The following is a 25,993-nucleotide window of genomic DNA, read 5'->3' as shown; positions in this document are numbered from 1 at the left end:
TCCATTCAGAAGCCTGATGGCTCTTGGGTAGAAACTGTTGTCCAGTCTGCGTGTGCGCAGGATGCTGCGGTAACGCCTGCCAGAAGGCAACGGGGTAAAGAAACTGAAGGATGGGTGGGAACAGTCTCTTAGAATCCTGCCGGCTTTCTTTAGGCAACGTGTGTGGTAGGTGTCCTGTAGGGCTGGGAGCTTCCTGCCGATGATGAACTCAGCAGAACGGACCACACTTCGTAGGGCCTTGCGGCCCCGGTCTGTGCAGCTCCCATACCATACTGTAATACAACCAGTCAGAATGCTCTCTATAGTGCATCTCTAAAAGTTAGTGAGGATGACTGAGTCCATACCAAACTTTTTCAGTCTCCTCAGGAAGAAGAGGCGCTTACGGGCCGCTTTGACCACCTTGTCCGTGTGAACAGACCAGGTGAGGTCATTGCTGATGTTCACCCCGAGGAACATGAAGCAGCTGACCTTCTCCACTTCCTGGTCACTACTACTGCTAGTGTGGCTAGTTATTTAGCCTGACATACACTGCTTTTTGAAAAAGCTTCGTATGTCCCCTTTGTTCTTCTTCGGTGGAGGCATATCTAATCTACAAAGCACAAAAAGGGGCAAACATGTACATGCTGAAGGGAATATTAAAATGTGTTACTCTGGCCTATTATGTATGTATTAATGACAGACAACCCGCTAGCTTGTCTGCGACTGCCAGTGCAAGCAAGCAAAGTAGCATATGCTTCTTCCCGTGCGTGTCGCGTATCAGATAACCCTCCCCCTTCGGGTAATCAAATTATGGCGTTTCTTGTACTGTTGCGTCCTGGCCGTCGGAATAGAGGGTTTTTACGAAGCGTCATCAGACCGGAAGTCGCCATCTTGGAGGCACTCCACATCACTGGCACTGAAGTACATCCCGAACGTTGTCAAGGAAAATGTTGAATTGTTGCCGTGTTTCAGGTTATACCAATAGGACAGATCGAGAAAAACATTTGGTATATTATTGACTTCCAAAAGTTATTAAAAACCAGGGAGAGGAATGCCAGAGATTATCTGAGTAAAGGAGGCACAAAGCTCAACCAAGATCTACGAGGGAAGAATCTGGACAACATCCGTATTTGTTCGGCACATTTCTTGTCAGGTATTGTGAAATGTTTATTTCAGCGGCTCATAACAAATGTTCTATTGTAATGATAATATTTTTAATAGTAAAAACAAATATTTCTGCAAGCAGCGATGCGGGTTCCTCCGCAAAATGGCAAAATATTATAAAATGTACATTGTAGAAGGTCAAGAGTTGGACAACAAGTGAGCAAAATTACTTCATGTTAGGCCAATTACAATAGGCTGAATGGGGATTTGAGCTCATGAGCATAAGGTTACAAGGCAGCCTCTCTATCCTCTCTGCTACACACCAAATGTTGAGCATGTAAGAGTTAAAAAGGGCAAAGTATTAGTTTTGTCAGCTTTGGGACAAAGGTTAAGAAGCAGTTGACATTTCAAAGTGCAATTGCATGAAATTGCACATGGTATTTCATAATGATGTCATCCTGTTTAACCAAACAGATATTCAAATTTAAGACAGGCTAAAAGACTGCAGCGGGATTCAAACCTACAATGTTATACTTTGCAGGTCACTGTCCCTGTCCACTGAGTTATTCTCAGTGTTGAATATTTTCATGTTCAGTTACTGTATAAAAAAGTAAGCTGTTTCTTCTGTGGTAAGCATTGTTAGATTCAGCCAAAGTTTAAACTACTCAAATTCAATCATATTTTGACCTACCAAGGTGAAATTGTTGATGGTACTTCAGAGTGATGTCATCTTGAACCCAATAAGGTTTGAAAACCATCAATCAAAATTATACTTGATTTATTGACACAAAGATATTGAGGCAATGTGGACATTTACATAAATACACCCATTTCAGACATTTTGTATTACAATTCTCATTTCATTTCACCCTATATAAAAGTACACCTGCCCGCACACTATCCCAATCCATACCGTTTACCTCCCTCCCAGCGCAAGTCACGCCAAAGCAGAAATGCTGTAGCGGACACATGAGGTTTAGATGTCGACTAATAATTACCTCCCTCAATCAAAACACATTGATCACTCTTTCCAGAATTTCTCAAAGATGGCTTGAAGACCACATTCCAGAACCACAGCCAATTTACAATCAAGAATAGCCTCATTGGCAATAGGTCTAATGCATAGCCCATGATCAACTCCTTGCAAGCGTTAAGGCACAATGGCCGACTCTCATTTCCCATTAAACCACACAACATGCACTCTCAGGGTGACCAACAAGATTATTTTAACTAACAAACAACAATATTACAAACATCTAACTGAATGAACGCAACAACTGAAATCCCTTTCATAGCTGTTGTAACCAAACTATTTTCCACAAGTCTTGGCCTTTTTTGACATGCCGCACTGCATGCTGGGTACCCAACAGCGCTGATGCTGATTATCTAGCTGTGCTCCGACTGCGTGATATGACGAGATGCAAGTGACGCGCTAAGGTCTCGGAGTCTCCTGAAATGGAACACGTCTTTTTGCCTTGAAGCTGCGTGCGCATCATCATCAAGACCCCATGTATATGTCAAGATAACATCTAAGCTAACAATTTAGCCAAATCTGACTGCAGCTTTGTATACCATATGTACTGTGTTTTGGTTGTTTGAGTTAAACAACTTGCTTAATGAATTAAATGGCTGTTAAATGTCAAATCCAACTATAAATGTATAAAAGAGAGAGTTCCAATCAAATCTGAATTCCACAACCTTTGCCTAAACTGACATGCACCAACTGAGTGCTGAAACTGACAAGAGAACTGAGTGTCAACATCCATTTACATCCACATTTAGTCTCTATTTTTTACTCTACACTTAAGGCATAACTTTGTTTAACTTCATGTCTGCACCTCTCTGTCACCAACTGTCACTGGAGTGGGGGGTGGGGGCTTCACAGGGGTGTCTACAGGTGTAAACAAGTTAAATTTAAGACTTTTTAAGACCTTTTAATACCACTTCCAATTGAAAATATAGCTGCAAGCAGCGATGCGGGTTCCTCCTCAAAATGGCAAAATATTTAAAAAATGTACAATGTTGAAGCAAAACGATTTCATGTTTGACCAACAACAATAGGCTGAATGGGGATTTGAACTCATGAGCGTATAGCATTCCCTTTTGACTACAATACCTCTGCTGTTAAGACCGTTTAAGAAATGTTGCAACAGGCTACAGTCTGAATCACAGATATAGCTCTATGACATAAGTTACAATCAGGGGGTAAATTGGGGTTTGATATATCGGGGGGCTCTGTGGTTTCTGGGTTTCGATGGCACGTGTATGCAAAGCCTACTAAACAGGTATGCTACTCAGTTTAATGACTAACGCAGACTTCCTAACTCACTACCCTTCGAATACATTTGTATAGTACTACTATGTGCCTCTTTCAATTATATCTTTAACATATGAAACGTTGAGATTGTATCATCTTGCGGAAAAAACATGAAAAACTGAACCTAATAACAGCTAGGCTAGGCTAGCTCATAACGTTCAGTTCTCGTTCTCGCCAAACAACGGTTAGGGTCTACTGAAATTATTACCAAACTTAACTTTACGCTAGTAGCCTAACAAACTCATTCACTGTTGACTATATATATATATAATATATTTATGCATAATTTGTGATGACTTACTTTGATTTAGTAGTTGCTTCTCTTAGATGCTTGTTTGCCTTCATACCTCGTGGCAGAAAATAACCGGAAATGACCAGGCTTCACACCTGTTTTTAGGTCACTTAATGATTTAATCATAGACATTCTTTATTATGTCTATGGATTTAATGGCCAGACATGGTAAAACAACAAAACTTTATTATTCATCAAATGCATACATTACATTTTTCTTTGGCATGTGGCAGCACAGTAAGAAAAAGGGCAGTAAACACATAACTGACAGCACATAAGCCTATAATACCAACAGTAGACTACATAGTAAATGGCAAACCAAAAGGGTAGACAAGCAACAAGTGAAACCAACAATCAATTGTGTTGACTTTCTATAGAGCAAGCAAATCATGACTTTTATAGTTGTTAATTACGAAAGGCAATTCACTTTTATATTAACTATAAAATAAACAATTAAACTAAACATTTAAGTAAATTGCATACCTTTGAAAAGACTGACTTATTGTCTGTTCTAAACAATAAATGTTAATCTTTCCATCAATCAAGCTGTTGTAGTGAATATGTATAATTTAGTGACTTTCTAGAAAGTTTCTGAGAACTGTAGCCTTGTGTTTTGATACTTTGTGCTAATAATATGAACAAGAAGACACTGATGTGTGCAGGTGGCTACAGCTGTATCTCCATGTATAAAAACCCCGTCTCTGGAGAATGTTTCATCAGATGCTGACAGACTACCCAATGTACGCTGTGTGTGTCAGGTCCTTTCTGCAAAAAGCTGTATTCAATAAATACTTACTACATTCTAGCAGCTTTGGGGTGTATTCATTCTCAAATGTCCACCGCAATTGTCAATACCCCTGAGCCATAGCAACTACCATGTAAAAGGAAAACTTGCCAGTTAAATGAAAAAAGAGACAGATTTAGCTATTGTGTAGGAATCCCCTCAGAATGAAACATTACCGTTACTATTTTGACTATACAGCTAGTCATACTGTGGTGTACCTGGAAACCTGTTTAACTAAATAAATAATCAGTATCACAAAGATTTGAGGCAATGTGGACATTTACATAAATACACCCCTTTCAGCCATTTTGTATTGTACTGTCTGTCTCTGGAGGGCTGGCAGACAGTGGCAAGCAGAGCCTGCAGGCAGGCAGAGCAGGCCAGCTGGATGAAGCCATCCTGGGGTCAGGGCTGAAGAGAAGCTGTCCAGCTAGAGAGGGGTAGTCCAGCAAGGGGTCTGTGTTGCTGACAGCATCTTCTGTTGCATCCTGATAGATAGATCTTTATTTGTCATTGTCACAGGTACAACAAAATTAAAGTGCTTCCAGTCAGTGCAACATTCATTGGCCAAAAAATCAATAAAAAAGGATCAAATTACTAAAGTACTAAAATTACTAAAATAAACAACAATAACTAATAAATCAGAATAAATATACCTGAGACAGTACCATAAACAACACACCCATGTCATAAATCCACAGTCATCACATAAAACATAACATGAAATTGTGCACATTCTTTTTTGGCAGCATTGACAGTGGTTATTGCAGTTGGATAAAAACTGTGTTTGAGTCTGTTTGTCCTTGCCTTGATTGAATTGTACCGTCTGCCTGACGGCAACATTTCAAACAGGGAGTGCCCAGGATGTGAAGTGTCTTATGATGTTCTGGGCTCTTTTGAGACAACGGGATCTGTGTAGGTCTCCCAGTGCGGGGAGAGGGCCGCCAACAATCTTTTGAGCGGTGTTGATGACCCTCTGGAGCATTTTCCTCTGAGCCACTGTACAGCTGGTATACCAAATGCCTATGCAGTATGTGAGTATACTTTCAATGGAGGCTCGGTAAAAGAACACTAGCAGTCTTTGTGTGATGTTACTCCTCAATTCCTGAGTATTCTCAGGAAGGACAGTCTCTGTTGGGCCTTTTTCAGCAGCTCAGAGGTGTCCACACTCCAGGATAGGCTGTCCTGTATGTGGACCCCCAGGAAGCAAAAGTCTGCCACCCTTTCCACACTGATCCGGCTGATGGTCAATGGTGTGATCTCGGTATTCTTTCTCCTGTAGTCTATTAAGAGTTATTTTGTCTTTGCAGTGTTAGGGAGAAGGTTGTTGGCCGTGCACCAATTCGACAGACGCTCTACTTCTTCTCTGTAGGCGGGCTCATCCCCCCAGAGATAAACCCCGCCACTGTGGTGTCATCTGCAAACTTTACAATGGTGTTACTGTGATGGACAGGGGTGCAGTCGTGTGTGTAGAGGAAGTAGAGCAGGGGACTGAGCACACAGCCCTGGGGGGAGCCAGTGCTGAGGCTAAGGGCTGTGGATGTTTGATGGCCCACTCTGACTGTCTGCGGCCAGAGAGGAAGCCGCTGATCCACCTGCATGTGGAGAAGAAGTGGAGCGGCTGTCGAATTGGAGCACGGCCAACAACCTTCTCCCTAACACTGCAAAGACAAAATAACTCAAACTAACATTGTATGGCTATGTTTAGCTTGTGTTCTGCTCCTCTCTCTTACCAACCGTCTCTGGAGGAGGGGATCCTTCTCTGAATTGCTCCTCCCAAGGTTTCTTCCATTTTTTTCCCGTTGGGAGTTTTTCTGGGAGTTTTTCCTTGTCTTCCTTGAGGGTTTAGGTTGGTTGAGGGGCAGTTCTATGGGCGTATGTGAAGCCCTCTGTGACTTGCTTGCGTGTAAAAAGGGCTATACAAATACATTTGATTTGATATGGTGTAAGGGAGCCCAAGGTCCCCCAGCTTAATCACTAGCTTGTGTGGGAGGATGGTGTTGAATGCAGAGCTGTAATCCACAAAGAGCATTCGCACATAGCTCCCCTGCTGCTCCAGGTGTGACAGAGTGGCATGGATTGCTGCCGCCACTGCGTCTCCTGTGGATCTGTTAGCCCTGTAGGCAAACTGGTGGGGATGAAGGCTTCGGGGCATCCTCTGTTACACTCCGTATTTTTTGTTGAGCAGGCCTCTGCATGACCCTCCAGACCTGTACAAGTGAAGAAAAGATCCATGTCAGTTGTGAAAAATGAAGCTTTTTACATCTACAATTGACATAAACTACAGTTTTGACTGTGAAATGTAATGGCATTACTTGAACTTAAATCCAAATGTGTTGAACTGATGGAGACCCGGCCATGCAAAGTGGCTCGATTCCAGGCTCTGGCAAGAGTATTTAGCACTAAACTGGTCAATATACACATCTGACCAAAGACCAACAACTCGCCCTTTGCCTGTTAACAGTGATTCTGACTGTCAGAGACCTTTAAATACGCTGACCGAGTGAAACTAGCCTGGCTAATGTAGGTTGCTTTCTCAGGAAAATGACAAATGAAATAGGCTTGTTTTGAAAGATCCTATATACTGGCTATCTTCAGCAGACTCTTGCCTACAAAAAGCCCTCCATCCCTGACGTTTTAGGAGTAAAATTGAGTGAACTACAATGTCGTTTACACACTGCCAGTGAGTGAGCGAGCCGAGTCTGTCACTGAGGCTAAGTCAAAACAATGCACCCCCGGGACGCAGTCTCACTCCACTTGCAAGTTTTCCACAAATCACAAAAATAATCTGAGCATCTGGCTAAAAGCACAATTCCCACATCTCCTAAAGGCTGCCCTCCTCAACATTTTTGGTGTCGACCGAACTGTGAAATGGTGAACTTATGAACATGACGCGACCAAAACATGGCTGCCGCCTAAGCCTATGCGGTCTCCCTGGCGCATAGGCTTACTACGATCTAAAGGTCTCAAAGTGCTCAAACCTTTACAATAATTTAAGAGTAGTGTACTTTCACGAACCCAATCATTGATTCTAGCTTAAAATGTGTAAAAATAGGATTCAAGTCGATTGGATCTATGGTTCATGAGGAGAAGGGTTTTGAAGGTTGTACCAAATTTGGACAGTACAGTAAAATCTATCATGGCGGACCTTATGGGTTCTTGAGGCTTTTTTGTTCCCCATGAGAAATAAGGCATGTCTACCAATTTTCTGGCATTTTGGAATAATGGGGTGCTGGGGAAATCACGTAGACTTTGGGCGTGTTTTATAGCGCCACCTATGGGCGTACATGGGCCACTAGCCGTCTGGGAGTAAAGAGTAACGTGTTGAATCATTGGACCAAATTGGAAAAAATCGGGTCAAGGACTTTTTGAGGTATTGGGCCATTTAGCGGAGAAATATAATAATAAGTATACTAACAAAAACAATAGGTTCCCTCCTACCGGAGGAACCCTAATAATAATAAGAATAAGAATACTAACAAAAACAATAGATTTCCTCCTACCGGAGGAACCCTAATAATAAGAATACTAACAAAAACAATAGGTTCCTTCCTACCGGAGGAACCCTAATTAGCCTGCTGCTTTTATTGTTTTACCATGCTTATTTTACTGTAAAGCTGACATTGACATAATATAATTCATATCAAACTACTGCATGTGTATGGGTTCCGCGAAAAAAACAGGGAGTTAACAATATTGGGATATCCAACCGAAGGCAGAATTACCGGGTGGTCACAGATCCAAGTACAGGGAGCTAACTGGTAGGGATCTTCACCGCCAATAAATCCTAATTTCTCTAAATATCGACCCTTTTCTTGTGGTCCAAGTCCTTCCCTATATGCCTTTGGATCTTGGGCGCGTTTTGATGACCATTTGGGTCGTTTAGACATGGCTACAGTTGTATCAAAGAGTATAGAATATACGTTCTTATGTTGTACTCTGTTCAGTTGTTTACACCGAGTGCCTCCAATATGGCTGCGCATCCGGGTGACCGCCCAGAATGTGACGTCGGTGAAAACCCTCTATTGATCCAAATAGCAACACAATTCGCTAAAATATTGGTGGGGACAATTTTGTCATTTTCAAATGTTGGTGGAGACAAGTACCTAGCGTCCTCCGCTAAATCTACGCTCATACCCCCAGTAGAGTTTTATGTCTAACAAAGCCCCTGGTTTGAAGCTAGAGCTAGGATAAAAACATCTTCTCTCCAGCCCAGTTGAGCAAAAGGGTACATTAGGAGAACAAACATTCTGCTCTCAATGTAATCTCCAACCAGTCGTGGCTTGTGAAAATTATTCTAGGTGGGGCTGTGAAATATTCAGTCAATTTAGTAACCATCCTAATACAATTGAACACAAACTGCAGAATCCAAGTGTTCTGTGAAATAGTAATTATTTAATTAATGCACACAGCTATAGGCAAATTAAATATTAAATATTATCATCACACTCTTCAGAAATATTGAAAACCACAGACATCTGGGCACTGGGCCCTCTCCCTGGTAATATTAGGAAACAACACAACTATTACTGTGAGACTAAATATTAAAGAGGTAATTGACTGGGTTTTTGGGGTATTGCAAGTCTGTCCGTACCCCCCCCCCCCCCCCCTCCTATTCCCCAAATTGTTCGGCTACTTACACAGCTTACACTCATAAAGTTTGTTCTAAATGGCATAAATGCTGCCAATTCATAATTGACCTAACAACTTATTGTAAATGGTCAATAGCCTAGCTTATCGATTAAGGTAGGCCACTCGGAAGAATGTACACTGTCACTGTCTACTTCATTTGACCATTTGGTCTTTTGTCACGCCCTCCCGCCACACATTGTATTTCTCACGCAGAAAAAAAAAATATATATATTTAATATGCCGCAGCACCCAACCAAAATTCCTCTGGCCACTCTCACTATGGAACAGGCAGGAATCAAGCGCGTCTCCCCTGGAGTTCTTAATCGACCTGCCACATAAAAAAAAAGAAAGGGTCTACACAATAGCCAATTGGAAAATAGCACCATTGTATCTGGGTAAGATTTAATACGACCAATGGAAAATAAGCATATCCTGTAATTTTTCACGTGATTCTGCTACAGCGTCTTCCGAAAGTTTTGTTCACCTACAGAGCAAATCACTTTGAGCAGTCACAATCTCCTGTTTTAATGTTAAAACAAATTCACAACTTGTTTGACACAAACAATGACAACTTGACTGCTGTTAGAAAACGTTTCCCAGATAATTAGCATCAGTTTTTTATGAGTGTCTGTAACTTAACCAACAGTTTTACAGCCTGTTCACTGGCAACATTTGCTAAAAACTAGTTCATCGATGTAGCCGGTGTGTATCGGTGAAACTCACTCCTCAGGTAATTAAAAGCCACCCGCGTCAATTGATGGTTAGCTTTTCGTTGGCGTAGTTGGTAGTGGTGGCGCTTGAGATGTCAGAGGTGGCAGGTTCGAGCCCAGTGCGGGACTTATATAGGCCCGATACCTCTTACGGAGCTTGCAATCCCATGTCTGTTACGTATATTAGGCCTAGTCATATTTTCGTTATCACACGATGACATATTGTCACATTATAAACATCTCTTTCCAAATAGGCGTAATAATTGTATTAGCACTAAATACATTTAAGTGTTTTGCATAGTCGATGTGACAGGTCACTTCTAAAATAATGTCACTCTTGCCTGTCTTCAAAACTTGAGGGCCCTGGCATTCTGTAGCAAATAATAACAATATACCCACTATTTTTTTATTAAAACTACTTGAGCATAATAATGCACCTGAAATACAAACGTACGTGAGCAAGGGCAGAAATCGCAATCGAATCGACATGTGCAATTTCGCTAGCAAGGGAAGGATACAAACAACGAAAATCACCAGTTAACTGAATTTGTATTTGCAAGAACTATAGACTTATACAGGCTTAAATTAACTGACAACATAAATTATACGATTTTAACAAGCGTCAACATGGGCAGATCTACAGGGGGGCACTCTAGAGCCTTGCCCCCCCAGCTGCCTCCCTAACTTTGGTGATCCAAAAACTGTACTTGTAAAAACAAATCCCCTGTATGTCCACAAGCTTCTCAAAACATTGAACTGAACAATACATTTACCAAAAGTGAACAATTAAATGTTTTATTTTAAACGTATTCTTATCCCCCTGCCCCTCAAATAGCTACGTCTCTGCATCAAACATGCAAAGCGGAGTTCACACAGTCTGGCTCGCACACAGCAAGTCTGCTGCCTGGCAAAGACTGGAGCTGTCAGGCCAAATAGTATCCTAGGGCCAAATAGTGTCCTACCTGACATCACAATGCCGTTCCGAAGCAGGGACGCGTCCGTCGCTATGCTGACCTTAAATTCCTGAGATATCTACGTGTAACAGACGTGGTCTTGCAAGTTCCGTCAGAGGTATACAGGCAACCGTCCGCTCCCACCGGGAGTCGAACTTACCACCTCTGACTTCCCAAGCGCCACCACTACCAACTACGCCCACAAAAAGCTAGCAATTTGCTGACGCGGGTGGCCTCTTAAATACTTGAGGAGTGAGTTTCACCACACACCAGCTACATTCAACCCTCAAACTCACTCCGGTCGGCTAGCTGATGCTAACCTAGTGATCCGGGTTACGGTACCACTGTAACAGACGCGGGCTTGCAAGTTCCGTCAGAGGTATACAGGCAACCGTCCGCTCCCACCGGGAGTCGAACTCACCACCTCTGACGTCCCAAGCGCCACCACTACCAACTAGGCCAACGAAAAGCACGCTATTCGATGATGCGGGTGGCCTTTTAAATACTTGAGGAGTGAGTTTCACCACACACCGGCTACATACGCGTGCTAGCAGGAAACTGTCATGGTTGCTATACTGGTTACTAGGTAGAAAGTTTTGTATTTAGGCTTATTTAAACCAATTTATTCTACTCTACTATTAAACGTTTTCATTCGACATTCCAGAGACAGCAACGCGCGCAGGGTGGAATACTATACGTGTTGCCTTCCCAGTCTGTTAAAATTGAGCTAGCACCAGCTATCGAACGAGTGAAAACGTTAAATTGTAGAGTAGAATAAACTGGTTTAAATAAGCCGAAATACAATATTTCCTACCTAGTAACCAGGCTAACAAGACGGTTGAACCCCTGCAAAATCTCTTCGGCAACGTTGTCCATGGGACCACAAATAACGTAACTAGCTGACCAAGGTACGACTTTGCGGCAACGTTGTCCACGGGTCTAAAAATAACGTAACCAGCCGGCCAAGTTACAACGTCGCTGCAACGTTGTCCATGGGACCAAAAAATTACGTAACCAGCTGACTAAGGTACGACGTTGCGTCAACGTTGTCCATAGGACCAACTGACACCATTCCCTTTATAACTTTGCTACAACGTTTCCACGACCTTGCTAGAAGGTAACATCGCGGGTTACCAACTGAGCACTTACTGGCAACGTTGCCGCAACGTCATATGTTAGCTGGGCAACAACAACAAGCAAACTTTTGTCACGTGCACAAGGTGGACAGGAGAAATAGCAAATACAGATGTGTAAAAAAAAAAAAAAAAATGCTGCAAGTTTCGGGATGGATCTTTTTCAGCCTTGAGCTCGCACTGTACGTTCACTTAGCGCTTGAACTAATATGTACTAGAGCAGTGGTTCTCAAGACCTACGTTTGTCCTGGTAATTGAGTCACAGCCCCAAAATATTTTCATTTCTGATATAATGCAGGGCTCTAGAGTGCAACCAAAATTTGAACGGGTGCGACTATAAATGTTCCTAAGTCGCACCGGTGCACATAAACTCCTCGCATCCGCTGCCTCTCCAGGAATGAAGCGTTTGTTTCTTCTTTGACGGAACTCACACTCATGGTTGGATCATATAGTGGTCTAAATTAATCAGAGATGGGGCGGGTCTTTGCCTTTGATTGGCTGTGGTCCAGATATTCCTGTAGGCCGACACTGCTCCGTGCTGTGTGATTGAAATTACGACCTGAGCACCAGAGAATCAGTTCTGGCAGACTTGAGCATTGTACGGCCCGCGGGCCACAACCGGCCCACAGGTTGTCCCAATCCGGCCCGCGTGAGGTAAATCAAAAATTAAAAATAAATAAATGTGTTGAGCGCTAGTAAATATGTAGTCCTGAAAGACTAGTGATCAGGCGATTTAAAAATGATATAAAATATTGAGCATGGACTTCTAAATATCTGTTTACTGAGGTCAAAGTCAAAGCTGTGTTCTTAGTTCGCTAAGGTCGCTGGGTTGAAGGATTATAATTTGAATCGGCACAAGGGACTAAAGAAAAAAACTAACGCGGACATAAAAAGAACTTGACGGATTCAGTGGGCGCGGGCGGATGGTTTGCTAGTTAAATTGCAGACCTGGATCATCACCTGTCAGCTGTCCTTCGCATATCCACCTCAGACATTCAGCCAGATTTCGATGCACTTGTTCAAGTCCACTGGATTCCTCTCACAGAACAAAATGCACTGAAAAAAAAGTATTGCTTTTTGTATCAAGTTGATCAAGTGCACATTTTTAACATACTGCAAAACAACTTTCCAGTGTCTGTGAAGATGAACTATTTACAAATAAAATGAAACACTGATGTAATGATAATTTTGTTTTTACTGTTACTTTTTGTCTTTTTCTAGTGGACCAACGTGTAAAATATTTATATAATTATTTACAGAATATCATTATTCTTCTGATAACCAGTAGCAGCTAATCAAAATAAATACTTTACTGCTTTTTACAAAGGGGGAAAATGAATAGTGAGCAGAATTAAGTTCAAGTTATTAAGTTAAGTTAAGTTCCAACACATTTCAAGTTTCTCATGTGGCACCTTGTCAAAATTAATTGTCCACCCCTGAGTTACGGAGCGGGGCCATGGAGTTAACCCATGGAGCTAGAATCTTGATGCTAGGGAGAGTGTGGCAAGCTGATCTAGCTAAGGCCAAAGGGCAAGAAAGCCAGATTACAGGTGTTGGCCATCTGAAGGGCATGCGACAGCAAGGGGGGACCCGTTATAAGACTTTGAGCCATGAAATGTTAGGTCAGTAGCACTTTCTATTTTGAAATGTTGTATTTTGCTTGCAATGTTTTAGTTTGGCAGTTCAGTGAAGCACTTAAAATATTAATTTTTTAATACAGTTTAATTGTGCTTCAATTAAAACCAATATTTACCTACACCTTATTCTTGGTTAAGATCATTTACATAATATATGAATGTATATGGAGCATGATACAAAGGTGACTTTGAAATTGTGGCGACACAAGGAAAAATGTGGGTGCACCTAAATTTTGTGCTGGTGCACCTAAATAAAAATGTTAGGCGCACCAGTGCAACCAAGGGAAAAAGTTAGTCTGGAGCCCTGTAATGTATTTGAATTAAAGGCGGGCATGAGCCTATGCACTTTTCAAAATAACAGCGCACAGCGCATCGGAAGTTTGATCATTTATACAAATTCTTGTTGGATTTTTTGTTGAATCCGAAGCACACGTTTGCCATTCTCAATGTGATTTAACAATAACTGTAATCCAGTTTTATCATCTCTCTCCATCAGGCCGCACTTGAGAGCCCCTGGCCTTGCCGTAACCGTAGTGGCACCTTCATGTGGACCAAAATGCGTAATGTGGTGCGTGGTGTGGCCCAGTTTAAACAGGCACTTCACAAGACATCCCAGAGAGAACCCACAATTGTTACAAGAGGTAGGAACACGAGACTCAGTCCATGTGTAGGAGTTTGATTTAAGAGGAATTTAAGTCAAATGGAAAGAAATGTTGGCTGACATCTGAGAAATGTATTGTTTGAAAAGAGAGATCAGGAAGACTTTTTATCTTCCAAATTGTTTACTGCACATCAGCACAATTATCTGTGTGAAAATGAATTGTGACTCAAGCTCCCCATTCCCTCACTGCTTCTGTATCCATGCATTGTGCATGGATGCTTGCATTGTGTGTATTTTCTCATGTGCTTTGGATCTGTGTGTGTTTATGTCCCATAGCAGGGCAATCTGACCAAGGTAATGGCTCGAAAGACGAGTTACATCAGGACCTTACCACAGGCTGCATCAGCAAAACACAGAATAATGGTATTGATGGTATTTTAAAGATATTGATGGCATATACCACAAATGTCTGCATGTGAGTTAAGATTTGTACATGTGTGTCTCTCCAGGGGGAATGACTAGTTTAGTGGAACAAGCTGAGCCCCCTTACCGCTTCGATGTGCCTCTGCCAGCCCCCAGCATAGTGAAATTGTCTACGGGAAGCTTTGACACTACCAAAGGAAGAGATGACACTGGTGAGTAAAAGACAAAGGATGTTTAAAATTAATTAGTTCCAGAATCACTGGACATGGGACTAGAACTGGATTGTTGATTCAAACCTGACTTGAGGGTTTCAGCAAATACATACGACGTTGTTGTGTGTTGCACAGAACACAATAAATAATAACTTCAACAAAGGTATTCTGGATCTGAGAGGTGAGTCAGTGAAAGGATGGACGCAATGTATATTTGTTGAGAACTGTGTCTTCTGCACATAAGTGTTGCATCCTCCTTCTCAGATCTTTTATAAAAATATAGAATGAAACTGGTGCCAAATTAGATTGCAGGGGTACATCCCTCGTTATTTTGAAAAGCTATACTTGGTGGTTTTCTTTGTGAGAAGCATTGAAAGAAAGGTAATTCGAACAACCACCACAATCGTAACTAAACAAAATGTTCAATAGCAATGTATTTTTTTGTCACATGATAATTGATCCAGTATCGTGTGATCATTTGTAACAGTATACAAGTTCACAGGCTTGATAACTGCCTTCTGTTGTTTTTGTTATCCAATACTCTTTGCTAAATATTAAGCACTGCATTGTTGAAAAATAAATTGTGCAGATACTCACAATATTCGATGTTGGTGTACAGGCTGCCGTTACCATCCTTGTTGCGTGAAATAGTGATAAATGGGGTATTCCAGAAAGCAGGTTCAACAAACTGTGAACCTAACCCTGGACTCTGAGTTGATTTACCCTAAAATGGAAAACGGGAAGCTGATTTTAATGAGTTAAATCAACTGTGTTAATATGTGTTCATGGTGAATCTGAGCATATATTCCAGAAAAAAGCAGTACATTTACATGTATTCATTTAGCAGACGCTTTTATCCAAAGCGACTTCCAAGAGAGAGCTTTACAAAGTGCATAGGTCACTGATAATAACAACAAGACAACCCCCAAAGCGTTGCGGGTAGCCAAAACAAGAAGTACACAATGTGAACAACCAAAAAATAAGTGCTAAAGGGAGGAAACCATAAGAGCATGTAGTTAAACAAGTTACAATTAAACAACATAAAACTCTAAGTGCAAGTGTACCTGTAGGAAAGCAACAAAAATAGGATTAACTAAAATAGGATACAACAGTTTAAATCAGCTACCACTAACAAACAAGAGCAACAGTCTAAGCAAGAGACATTGTGATCTTGAGGAAACCAGCGTTGGGTTTAGCAAATCATTCCTAAGTACCGTTGTACTCCCGTAACAAGTGCGTCTTGAGCCTTCTCTTGAAGGTGGAGAGACAGTCTGTGTCTCTGATGGAGGTGGGGAGTTGATTCCACCACTGGGGGGCCAGGCAGGAGAAGAGCTTGTGTTGGGACCGGGCGGTCTTGAGCGGTGGGACCACCAGGCGGTTGTCTGAAGAAGACCGTAATTGGCGGTTGGGTGTGTAGGGCTGCAGGAGAGACTTGATGTAGTCGGGTGCAGTCCCGTTCACTGCTCGGAAGGTCAGTACCAGGGTCTTGAATCTGATGCGGGCCGTTATTGGTAGCCAGTGGAGGGTGATGAAGAGTGGGGTAACGTGGGAGCGTCTGGGTAGATTGTAGACCAGGCGGGCCGCCGCGTTCTGAATCCTCTGAAGAGGGCAGGTTGCGCATGCTGGGAGACCGGCGAGCAGCGAGTTGCAGTAGTCCAACTTGGAGAGGACAAGCGCTTGGACAAGCAGCTGGGTGGAGTGCTCAGACAGGTATCTCCTGATCTTCCGGATGTTGTAGAGGGTGAATCTACACGAGTGTGCACAGTAGCAGTGTAGGAGAGACAATTGACATGGGGGGCAATTGCTGGCCAAGTCAATGCATACATTTGAATGCAGTAGCCAGTTCATATATTGAACATTTAACCACATGCCATTAATATTACAGGGGGAAATGTTGCATATTCAATAGTATATTAAATACAAAAACATACTACAAACAGGTAAGGCATATTTTGCTTAGGCCTATAAGCTTGTGATTGTAGCCTATACGTCACCTTGATTTTAATCATGTTTGACATGATACAAAGTAAATATCAGTTGGTGCCTATTTCAACTTTTAGTAGCAGTAACCCCCAAAAGAATGCTTTTCATCACAGGATGATGATTACAATTATGAAGAGACGTTGACTGCTGTCGCAGAGATGGATGTAGAGGCCTATGTATGGTAACTGCTGATAGTTCTCTCCTCATAGTTTTATTTACAGGCTTGTGTGGAATTGTCAGTTACACACTGAAATGATGAGAATAGAAGAATAAAGGCTGATCTTGAAATTGATTTGCTGAAACAGCAGTTAATTAAAGGAGGGTGCATGGTTACAGGTGAATAATTAGGAGTCAGGTGGCTGAACGGTGAGGGAGTCGGGCTAGTAATCAGAAGGTCGCCAGTTCGATTCCCGGCTGTGCCACATGACGTTGTGTCCTTGGGCAAGGCACTTCACCCTACTTGCCTCAGGGGGACTGTCCCTGTACTTACTGTAAGTCGCTCTGGATAAGAGTGTCTGCTAAATGACTAAATGTAAATGTGAATTAAGGTGGTTAATTGTAGGAACAAAAGCCTATAGTCATTGTTGGATTTCTATTTGTAGGCAATAGTGATTTGTCATTATTTCAGTGCCAAAAAGCATTTGGTCGGTTCCTAGTGCACGTCCAAGGTGTGTAACATTAGTGATGTAAGGGTTGAGAATGTTGTAAATTTTGGAGTGTGCAGAAAACGGTAACGTAAACTTAGGTATTCATCAGGGACTTAAAGCACATCTGTAAAGTAAAGCCAAGCAAATTACATATTTTTTGAGATCGGTCAGCTTAACCAGGAAAGGACACCCCATGACTGTATCAGGCTCAGAAAGTGAGAGGGGATAGGTAGAAATGCAGAGTTCCTTATGGAAACCCTGCTAGCAAGTAGGTTAGGTTCACAGATTCAGTTACTATGGACACTGACCCTCAGTTCGCATTACTTCTCTTTCTGGAACGGAAAACCAGAGTTTGCCTAATTTCAGGGTTACTAGAGATGGGAAGTTTGGATCATTTTACTGACTCAGTTCTTTGAATCTCATTCAGTAAAATGAACAAATCATTTTTTGAGTCATTCGTTCATTTCAATGGTGGGGCGGGTTGCTGCTCAACATTTTATAGCCAATTCCCTGGCCTAAATACGTCCACTGCAAACATTTATCATATTCTCATGTATATGTTAGTTCATGTAAACCAGCAGATACTATTTTAAAAGAAATTCCTGCATTAAAATAATGCATCATGATAGTTTGTATGATTTGAAAAGGCCATTATTATCACAGTAGCATTTAATTATCACGGCAAACAATTACACTGCACTGAACTGTAATTAAAGTACAAAAAGTTTCAAATAACAACTTCAAATAACAAAACCTGTAATTATTACTTGTGAATGAATATCACGTCTTATCAAGTCACGCGAAAGTCGTCGTCGTCATCTGCCGCTTATCCGGGGGTCGGGTCGCGGCGGCAGCAACCTAAGCATGGAGGCACAGACTTCCCTCTCCCCGGCCACTTCCACCAGCTCTTCCTAGGGGACCCCGAGGCGTTCCCAGGCCAGCCGAGAGACATAATCCAGGGATGCAAACACATGTATGGTCAAAAAAGAGAGAAGTAATTTCAGCCCTCGCCCCGCAGCAAATATCCATATCCTTACTTTGCCACCAACCCCCTGACATCCCTGGCCCACCCCTACATGCACATTGAGTAAAATGACATTCTGAAGATCAAAATACACCAACACTTATTTGGAACATTCTATTTCATTTTTTATTCCGATACATAAACTCTTATTAAACTATCTAGCACTTCTTCTGGTTTTACTCCTTCCTCTTCTTCCTGGCCACCTAAGGGCACTAAATGTTGATGATCCAAGCCAACTCCTTCAGCTGGGTAGCCTGGGAATGGCCCCTCACCACAGGATCAATGGAGGACAAGGCCTGTAGGGTCTTACTTTTGAGAGGTAGTTTATTCTACTTGCCACAAGCTGTGTATGGTCACCCCAATAAAATCCTTGACAGTAGGCGATTTCTTTAAGACTGCAAGGGAAACTCTGCTTCCCCTAAAATGTCAAAAAAATGTATGGTCAAATATTTACTATTGTTTTAACATTTTGAATGTGTTAGAACACGTTCATCTCGAAGACGAGTTCGTTCAGAATCAGATACATTATAGTAGCAGGTCGACTGACTCGATTTCCTTCTCATACTTTCCCATTATGGAGGACCAAACCTGCCATATTTACAAATGAATGAATGAATAAATAAATGTCCACATCCATGCATTTAGACAGAAATAAACGAATATATATATTAATTAATGCACAATTGTCAATCAATAGTTAAATATATTTTACATTTATGTATTTATTTATTTTGTATTCATTTATGTATTCATTTATTGATTTATTTATTGATTTATTCATTCATTCATATATTCATTTATTTATTCATTTATTTATTCATTCATTCATTCATTCATTCATTGTTCCCAATATGATAATGAGAGGAGGCCAGTAGGTGTGGAAACTGATGTTCAGACATTGCAATCAATCCAGAGCCATAGATTCAATCTAGCTAACGCCTGGGACACACTGGCTGCGAAGCGCCCTGGAGCGCCACAATATACTACGAATGGCGCGATGCTGTTCACACTAGATTTAATAGCATTTCTAGCATTTCTCCACGCCGGTCACCAAGCTTTTCACCTTCTCTGAGATTTTCTTTTCTACATGTAAAGCTGACATGTACATAAACATGGCATAGGCTACAGGCTATTTAGGCAACTTGTTGCTCCAACAATAACCGTCGCAACGGCATCCCATTCCCAACATAACGTGGCAACGTTTGGCTTTTGTTGCCGTAGTCTTTGTAAAATATGTGCTATGGGGCATACAACTCCATTTAGGACTAAGCTACTTTTCATCTTCGATGATTAACTTTGTGTCATCAATCTTCACAAATTTATCTTCTGCTTGATTGGGGGCTATATGCCAGATTGTCTATCTCGCTCTTACACACAGGACAAATATGTTGGTTTGACAATCAACAATCAGGATTTTTTATTTTAAAATTTTATCGGGGTAAACACATGGTCGGTCAGCCTAGTGAAGTTGGGTGTTAAGTGATAGCCCACAACTAACGTAGTAAAATCTTTATAACATGTTTGTTTATCCAAATATCATATATGGTGAATTAAATCTTTGTTTTCAACAAGGTCGGCCAGCCTGTCCATGTAGGCTATGTTGTCCATGACAGCAAGGACGGATGTAAGGCTACATAATCGAATACAAAGCGTGGAAAACGATTAGCCAATGGTGTGTCAAATACCGCCTACCTATTTTGATTGACACATCTCATTAACATATTGAGAAGAAGAAATACAGGAATGAATGAATAAATGAATGAACACATGAATTAATAAATGAATGAATACATGAATGAATAAATAAATGAATAAATAAATGAATACACAAATAAATACATAAATACATGTAAATTATAAGGTAATAGTGATTGACAATTGTGCATTAATTACTACATGTATTCATTTATTTATGTCTAAATGCATGGATGTGGACATTTATTTATTCATTCATTCATTTTTAAATATGGCAGGTTTGGTCCTCCATATCCCATAGCGTCACAGTGCATTTCTCTGTTGAAGCCCGGCATCCAGGGACTTGAATGGGGCTGCTTTGAACAGTTTTTTTGGTGCTTCAAAACTATACGGTCACTGGATAAATGCTGCAATTATCTCCCGGAAATGAGTTTCTGCATTTCGGGATGTCTGTATTTTGTACTATAAAAAGTCGCCGAAGCTATTCGAGCTCAGTCCTATTAGCGGATTTTGCAAGTGTAGTCAAAAGACAAACTGCTGCAACCTATTTCTTGGTATTTGTTGACGAAATTGCTAGCCATTGCTAGCCAAATTGATGAGCCTGCGTTGTTGCCAATGACACACACGACTTGCGTGACCCACAAAGTTTGCGGCCAATGTTGAGTGAGTGAATTGTCATGGTGATTAAAGTTATTACAGCTCCTGATGGAGATTTAGATTGGACACGCACCAATGAAAACTTGCTTGTATTGCGTCTAGGTCCGGATCTGCCTATTGAGTCACCTCGCCATAGACAGTAAAAGATACGCAGCAAGAAGACACACGAGTAGGCTTGCGCACATACTGCTGATTTGCTTATTTCCTATTTACTTGTTTGTTGGAGGCAATCCAGAATTACTGTTGGTGCAATTATAATCAGCCCCCCCCCCCCCCCCTTAAAAAAAACTTCGGATCTGCACGATTCACACAAGTCACCCAAACTGACGTGCAAAAAGCGGGAGGCGCCGAAAAGCGCGCCGTTTGCATCCCTGATAATCCCTCCAGCGTGCCCTGGGTCTTCCCCGGGGCCTCTTCCAGTGGGAGGCGTCCAGGAGGCATCTTGATCAGATGCCCGAGCCACCTCAACTGGCTCCTCCACGCGGAAGAGCAGCGGTTCTACTCTGAGCCCCTCCCGGATGACCAAGCTTCTTACCCTATCTCCAAGGGAGAGCCCGGACACCCTGCGGAGAAAGCTAATTTTGGCCGCTTGTATTCGCAATCTTGTTCTTTCGGTCACTACCCATAGTTTGTGACCATAGGTGAGGGTAGGAACGTAGATCGACTGGTAAATAGGGAGCTTCGCCTTTCGACTCAGCTCCTTCTTCCCCACGACGGACCGATGCAGGGCCCACATCACTGCGGATGCCGCTCCGATCCGCCTGTCGATCTCACGCTCCATTCTTCCCTCACTCGTGAACAAGACCCCGAGATACTTGAACTCCTCCGCTTGGGACAAGATCTCCTCGCCGACCCAAATATGGCACTCCACCCTTTTCCTGTCGATAACCATGGCCTCAGATTTGAAGGTGCTGATACCCATCCCAGCCGCTTCACATTCGGTTGCAAACCGCTCCATTGAGAGCTGAAGGTCGTGGCCCGATGAAGCCAACAGGACCACATCATCTGCAAAAAGCAGCAACCCGATCCTGAGGTCACCAAATCGGACCCCCTCAATGCCCGGAAATTCTGTCCATATAAGTAATGAACAAAATCGGTGACAAAGGGCAGCCCTGGCGGAGTCCAACCCCCACCGGAAACAAGTTTGACTTACTACCGGCAATGCGGACCAAACTCTGGCACCGGTTGTACAGGGACCGGACAGCCCCGATCAGGGAATCCGGTATCCTGTACTCTCGGAACACCCCCCACATGAGCCCCCGTGGGACACGGTCGAACGCCTTTTCCAAATGCACAAAACATGTGTAGACTGGTTGGGCGAACTCCCATGTACCCTCCAGGACTCCGGAGGGTATAAAGCTGGTCCACGGCCAGGACGAAAACAACATTGCTCCTCCTGAATCTGAGGTTCGACAATCTGACGGACCCTCCTCTCCAGGACCCCTAAATAGACTTTCCCAGGGAGGCTGAGGAGTTTGATCCCCCTAAAGTTGGAGCACACCCCCTGGTCCCCTTTTTTAAAGAGGGGAACCACCACCCCGGTCTGCCAGTCCAGAGGCACTGTCCCCGATGTCCATGCGATGTTGCAGAGTCGACCAAGACAGCCCTACAACATCCAGATCCACGTGAAAGTGAATGAGGTAAACAAATCCTTTCTGTTTCCTCTTCTGAGCCACTGCAGGTCACGTGGAAAATTATCCAAAGACCCGTAACTGAAGACCCAGTCAGGGAATGATTAAATAATGTATTTTTCCTGTAGCTACCTAAGCCTATGCACGTCACGTGAAAAATTATCCAAAGAGTCGTACCCGGCAGATAAACGAATCGTTCACCTCCCAACCATGTTTTCGGATCGATGTTTCGTTTTTCTGCCAACCGAGTCTTCGGATACATGTTTTGTTCTTCTGCCAACCGAGTCTTTGGATTAATGATTCCTTCATCTTTTGACAATATTTTCTATAGTACCTAAGGCCTGCTAGAATATGTGTGCTAACTGCTATCCTGTGAGCTTTTCAAAGTAGTGGTTTGATGCCAACTTTTCAAAAAACCTTGGAGTGAGATTTGGTGGGGCCAACCCAAATGTTGCGGCGTACAAAGCAACCTCTCCCCAATGTAATGCTCAGATAAAAGTTTAAGGTTGTTATAGCTGATGTTGGCGATCTAAGGAAACCTCTATTCCTCTGTGTACAGCATGCAGCCAACGAGGTATGTTATTCTGTGTCTGTATTTTACTTTGGTGAATGTCATTTACATGCTGCGCATGTTATTGTATGTTCATATTAAGCTATGTGGTCTTTATTTACTCGTTCTACCGTGGGTTTAGTTTTCATGGTGGATTTAGAGAGAAACCTTTAAATAAACCTGTAGCAAGAAAGCCACTTGTGTCTCCCTGTGCTTTGAGGGAATTATAGTACACTTGTGATTTACTTGTGAAAACCATACTGTGTTTTAATTTAACCAATTGAATAACCATTTTCAGATTTTTTTGGTGCAGAGTTTAATCGAGGGCGGCATTTATTACACAATGTTCATTTTTGGTGCGGCGTTTATTCGAGGGTGGCATTTAATCGAATAAATACGGTAAATGGATTTGCATTTTAATAAGTGATATAAGTATTTGACCCCTCTGCAAAACACTTAGTGGCAAAAACCTTGTTGGCAATCACAGAGGTCAGACATTTCTTGTAATTGGCCTCCAGGTTTTCCCACATCTCAGGTGGGATTTTGTCCCACTCCTCTTTGCAGATCTTCTCCAAGTCATTAAGGTTTTGAGGCTGACGTTTGACAACTCAAACCTCCAGCTCCCCCCACAGATTTTCTATGGGATTAAGGTCTGAAAACTGGCTAAACCACTCCAGGACCTTAATGTGTTTCTTCTTGAGCCACTCCTTTGTTGCCTTGGCTGTGTGCTTTGGGTCATTGTCAAGCTGGAATACCCACCCACGACCCATTTTCAATGCCCTGGCTGAGGAAAGGTTCTCACCCATGATTTATATGGCCCCGTCCATCATCCTTTTGACGCGGTAAAGTTGTCCTGTCCCCTTAGCAGAAAAACACCCCCAAAGCTTAATGTTTCCACCTCCTTGGTTGACGGTGGGGATGGTGTTCTTGGGGTCATAGGCAGCATTCCTCCTCCTCCAAACACAGCGAGTTGAGTTGATGCCAAAGAGCTTGATTTTGGTCTCATCTGACCACAACCTTTCACCCAGTTCAGACAGGCCTGTATATGTGCTTTCTTGAGCAGGGGGACCTTGCGGGCACTGCAGGATTTCAGTCCTTAGCGGCGTAGTGTGTAACCAATTGTTTTCTTGGTGACCATGGTCCCAGCTGCCTTGAGGTCATGGACAAGATCCTGCCATGTAGTTCTGGGCTGATTCCTCACCGTTCTCATGATCATTGCAACTCCATGAGGTGATATCTTGCATGGAGCCCACGACCGAGGGAGATTGACAGTTTTTTTGAGTTTCTTCCATTTGCAAAAAATTGCACCAACTTTTGTCACCTTCTCACCAAGCTGCATCCAGCCTTGTGTAAGTCTACAATCTTGTCCCTGACATCATTGGACAGCTCTTTGGTCTTGGCCAAAAACCTTGTTGAGATGGAGAGTTTGGAATCTGATTGATTGATTTCTTCTGGGACAGGTATCTTTTATACAGGTAATGAGCTGAGATTAGGAGCACACTCTTAAAGGGAGTGTTCCTACTCTCAGTTTGTTTCTGATTGAGAGGGGGTCAAATACTTATTTCACTCATCAAAATCAATTCATAAAAGATTTTAAATGTGTTTTTCTGGATTTTGTTGTTGTTATTCTAATTCTCACTGTTCAAATAAACCTACCATTAAAATGATTGACTGGTCATTTCTTTGTCAGTGGGCAAATGTACAAAATCAGCAGGGGATAAAAAAAAAAGTTTCCCTCCCTGTACATGATGTGCAGCAATTCAACAGAAAATAGGAGAAAAATTGCTTTAAACTAGCTTTTCCTGGTGTGATTAAGTGAGACTTTATTTATATAGTAAGACTTTATTTATATAGCACATTTCATACAAGAATTGTAGCTCAAGGTGCTTTACATAAAATCTATAAAAATAATAAAAACAATAATACAAGTGATAAAAGTCATAATTAAAATAGAAACAATAATATAACTAATAAAAGTAGTAAAACACTTCTGAGATACAATTACTTAAATGCTTCGGTAAAAAGGTAGGTTTTGAGCTGTCTTTTAAAAATGTCTAGCGTGTTTGCTTGCCTAATATTTATGGGTAATTTGTTCCATAGTTTTGGGGCGTAATTAGCAAAGGCCGAATGACCAATCTTCTTATGACTGCTTCTGGTGACCTCTAATAGGCCTGCATTTGATGATCGCAGTGTTCTAGCTGGTGTGTAGTTTATAAGGGAGTTAGCAATGTAGCTAGGTCCTTGTCCGTGTAGAGCTTTGTATGTGAGGAAAAGGACCTTAAAGTCAATTCTGAAAGTGACAGGGAGCCAGTGTAAAGTAGCTAGAACAGGACTAATGTGTTCTCCTTTTAGTTTTGGTTAATAATCTAGCTGCAGAATTTTGAATGAGCTGTAGTCTTTCAGTGGTTTTCTTGGGAAGACCAGTGAATAGTGTGTTACAGTAGTCCAGCCGGCTGGATATAAAAGCATGAATTAACTTCTCTGCATCATTTTGGTTTATGAATGGTCGTACCTTTGCTATATTCCTCAGGTAAAAGAAAGCTGTTTTGGTCACTTTATTTATGTGAGAGTTGAAATTCAAATCTGAGTCCAGGATTACACCGAGACTCGTCACCTCTGGTTTAAGACAGGGGGTTAAGCCTCCTAGATTCTTAGTAAACATCTCTTTTGGATTTGGGGCCACATAATAGGACTTCGGTTTTGTCTTCATTTAATTTAAGAAAGTTATCATTCATCCATTTGTTTATTGCCAACGGGCAGTTGGTAATGGAATTGATGGCCGTTGCATTGTTGGGTTCAGTGGATGTATATAGTTGTGTGTCATCCGCATAGCTATGGAAATCTATGTTATGTTCTCTGATTATGTCGCCGAGTGGTAACATATAAAGAGAAAAAAGTAATGGACCCAAGCAGCTTCCTTGAGCAACCCCATAGCAGTTCTCATGTTTCTTGGACCTATGGTCTCCTAAACTAACATAAAACTTCCTTCCTGCGATACATGATTTTATCCAGTTCAATACACTATCCGT

General features: G+C 42.1%; 1 protein-coding gene across 7 annotated transcripts in view; it reads left to right on the top strand.

The window, feature by feature from the left end:
- The window catches only part of dennd4c (DENN/MADD domain containing 4C), a 193,019-nt gene that overhangs the window by 101,946 nt on the left and 65,080 nt on the right, over nucleotides 1–25,993 (top strand). For all 7 annotated transcript variants that reach the window (XR_014746727.1, XM_084691295.1, XM_084691293.1 and 4 more), the window contains exons 19-21: nucleotides 14,038–14,182; nucleotides 14,479–14,565; nucleotides 14,652–14,777. Coding sequence is in view for 6 of the 7 variants with exons in the window: in XM_084691295.1 (XP_084547421.1) it covers nucleotides 14,038–14,182; nucleotides 14,479–14,565; nucleotides 14,652–14,777 (358 nt within the window). In the remaining variant the exon portion in view is untranslated. The remainder of the gene's footprint in view (nucleotides 1–14,037; nucleotides 14,183–14,478; nucleotides 14,566–14,651; nucleotides 14,778–25,993) is intronic.

This window comes from Hypomesus nipponensis, chromosome 25, assembly GCF_054491055.1.
Source record: "Hypomesus nipponensis isolate SF chromosome 25, ASM5449105v1, whole genome shotgun sequence".
NCBI lineage: Eukaryota > Metazoa > Chordata > Actinopteri > Osmeriformes > Osmeridae > Hypomesus > Hypomesus nipponensis.
This window is presented reverse-complemented; position numbering and strand designations above follow the sequence as displayed.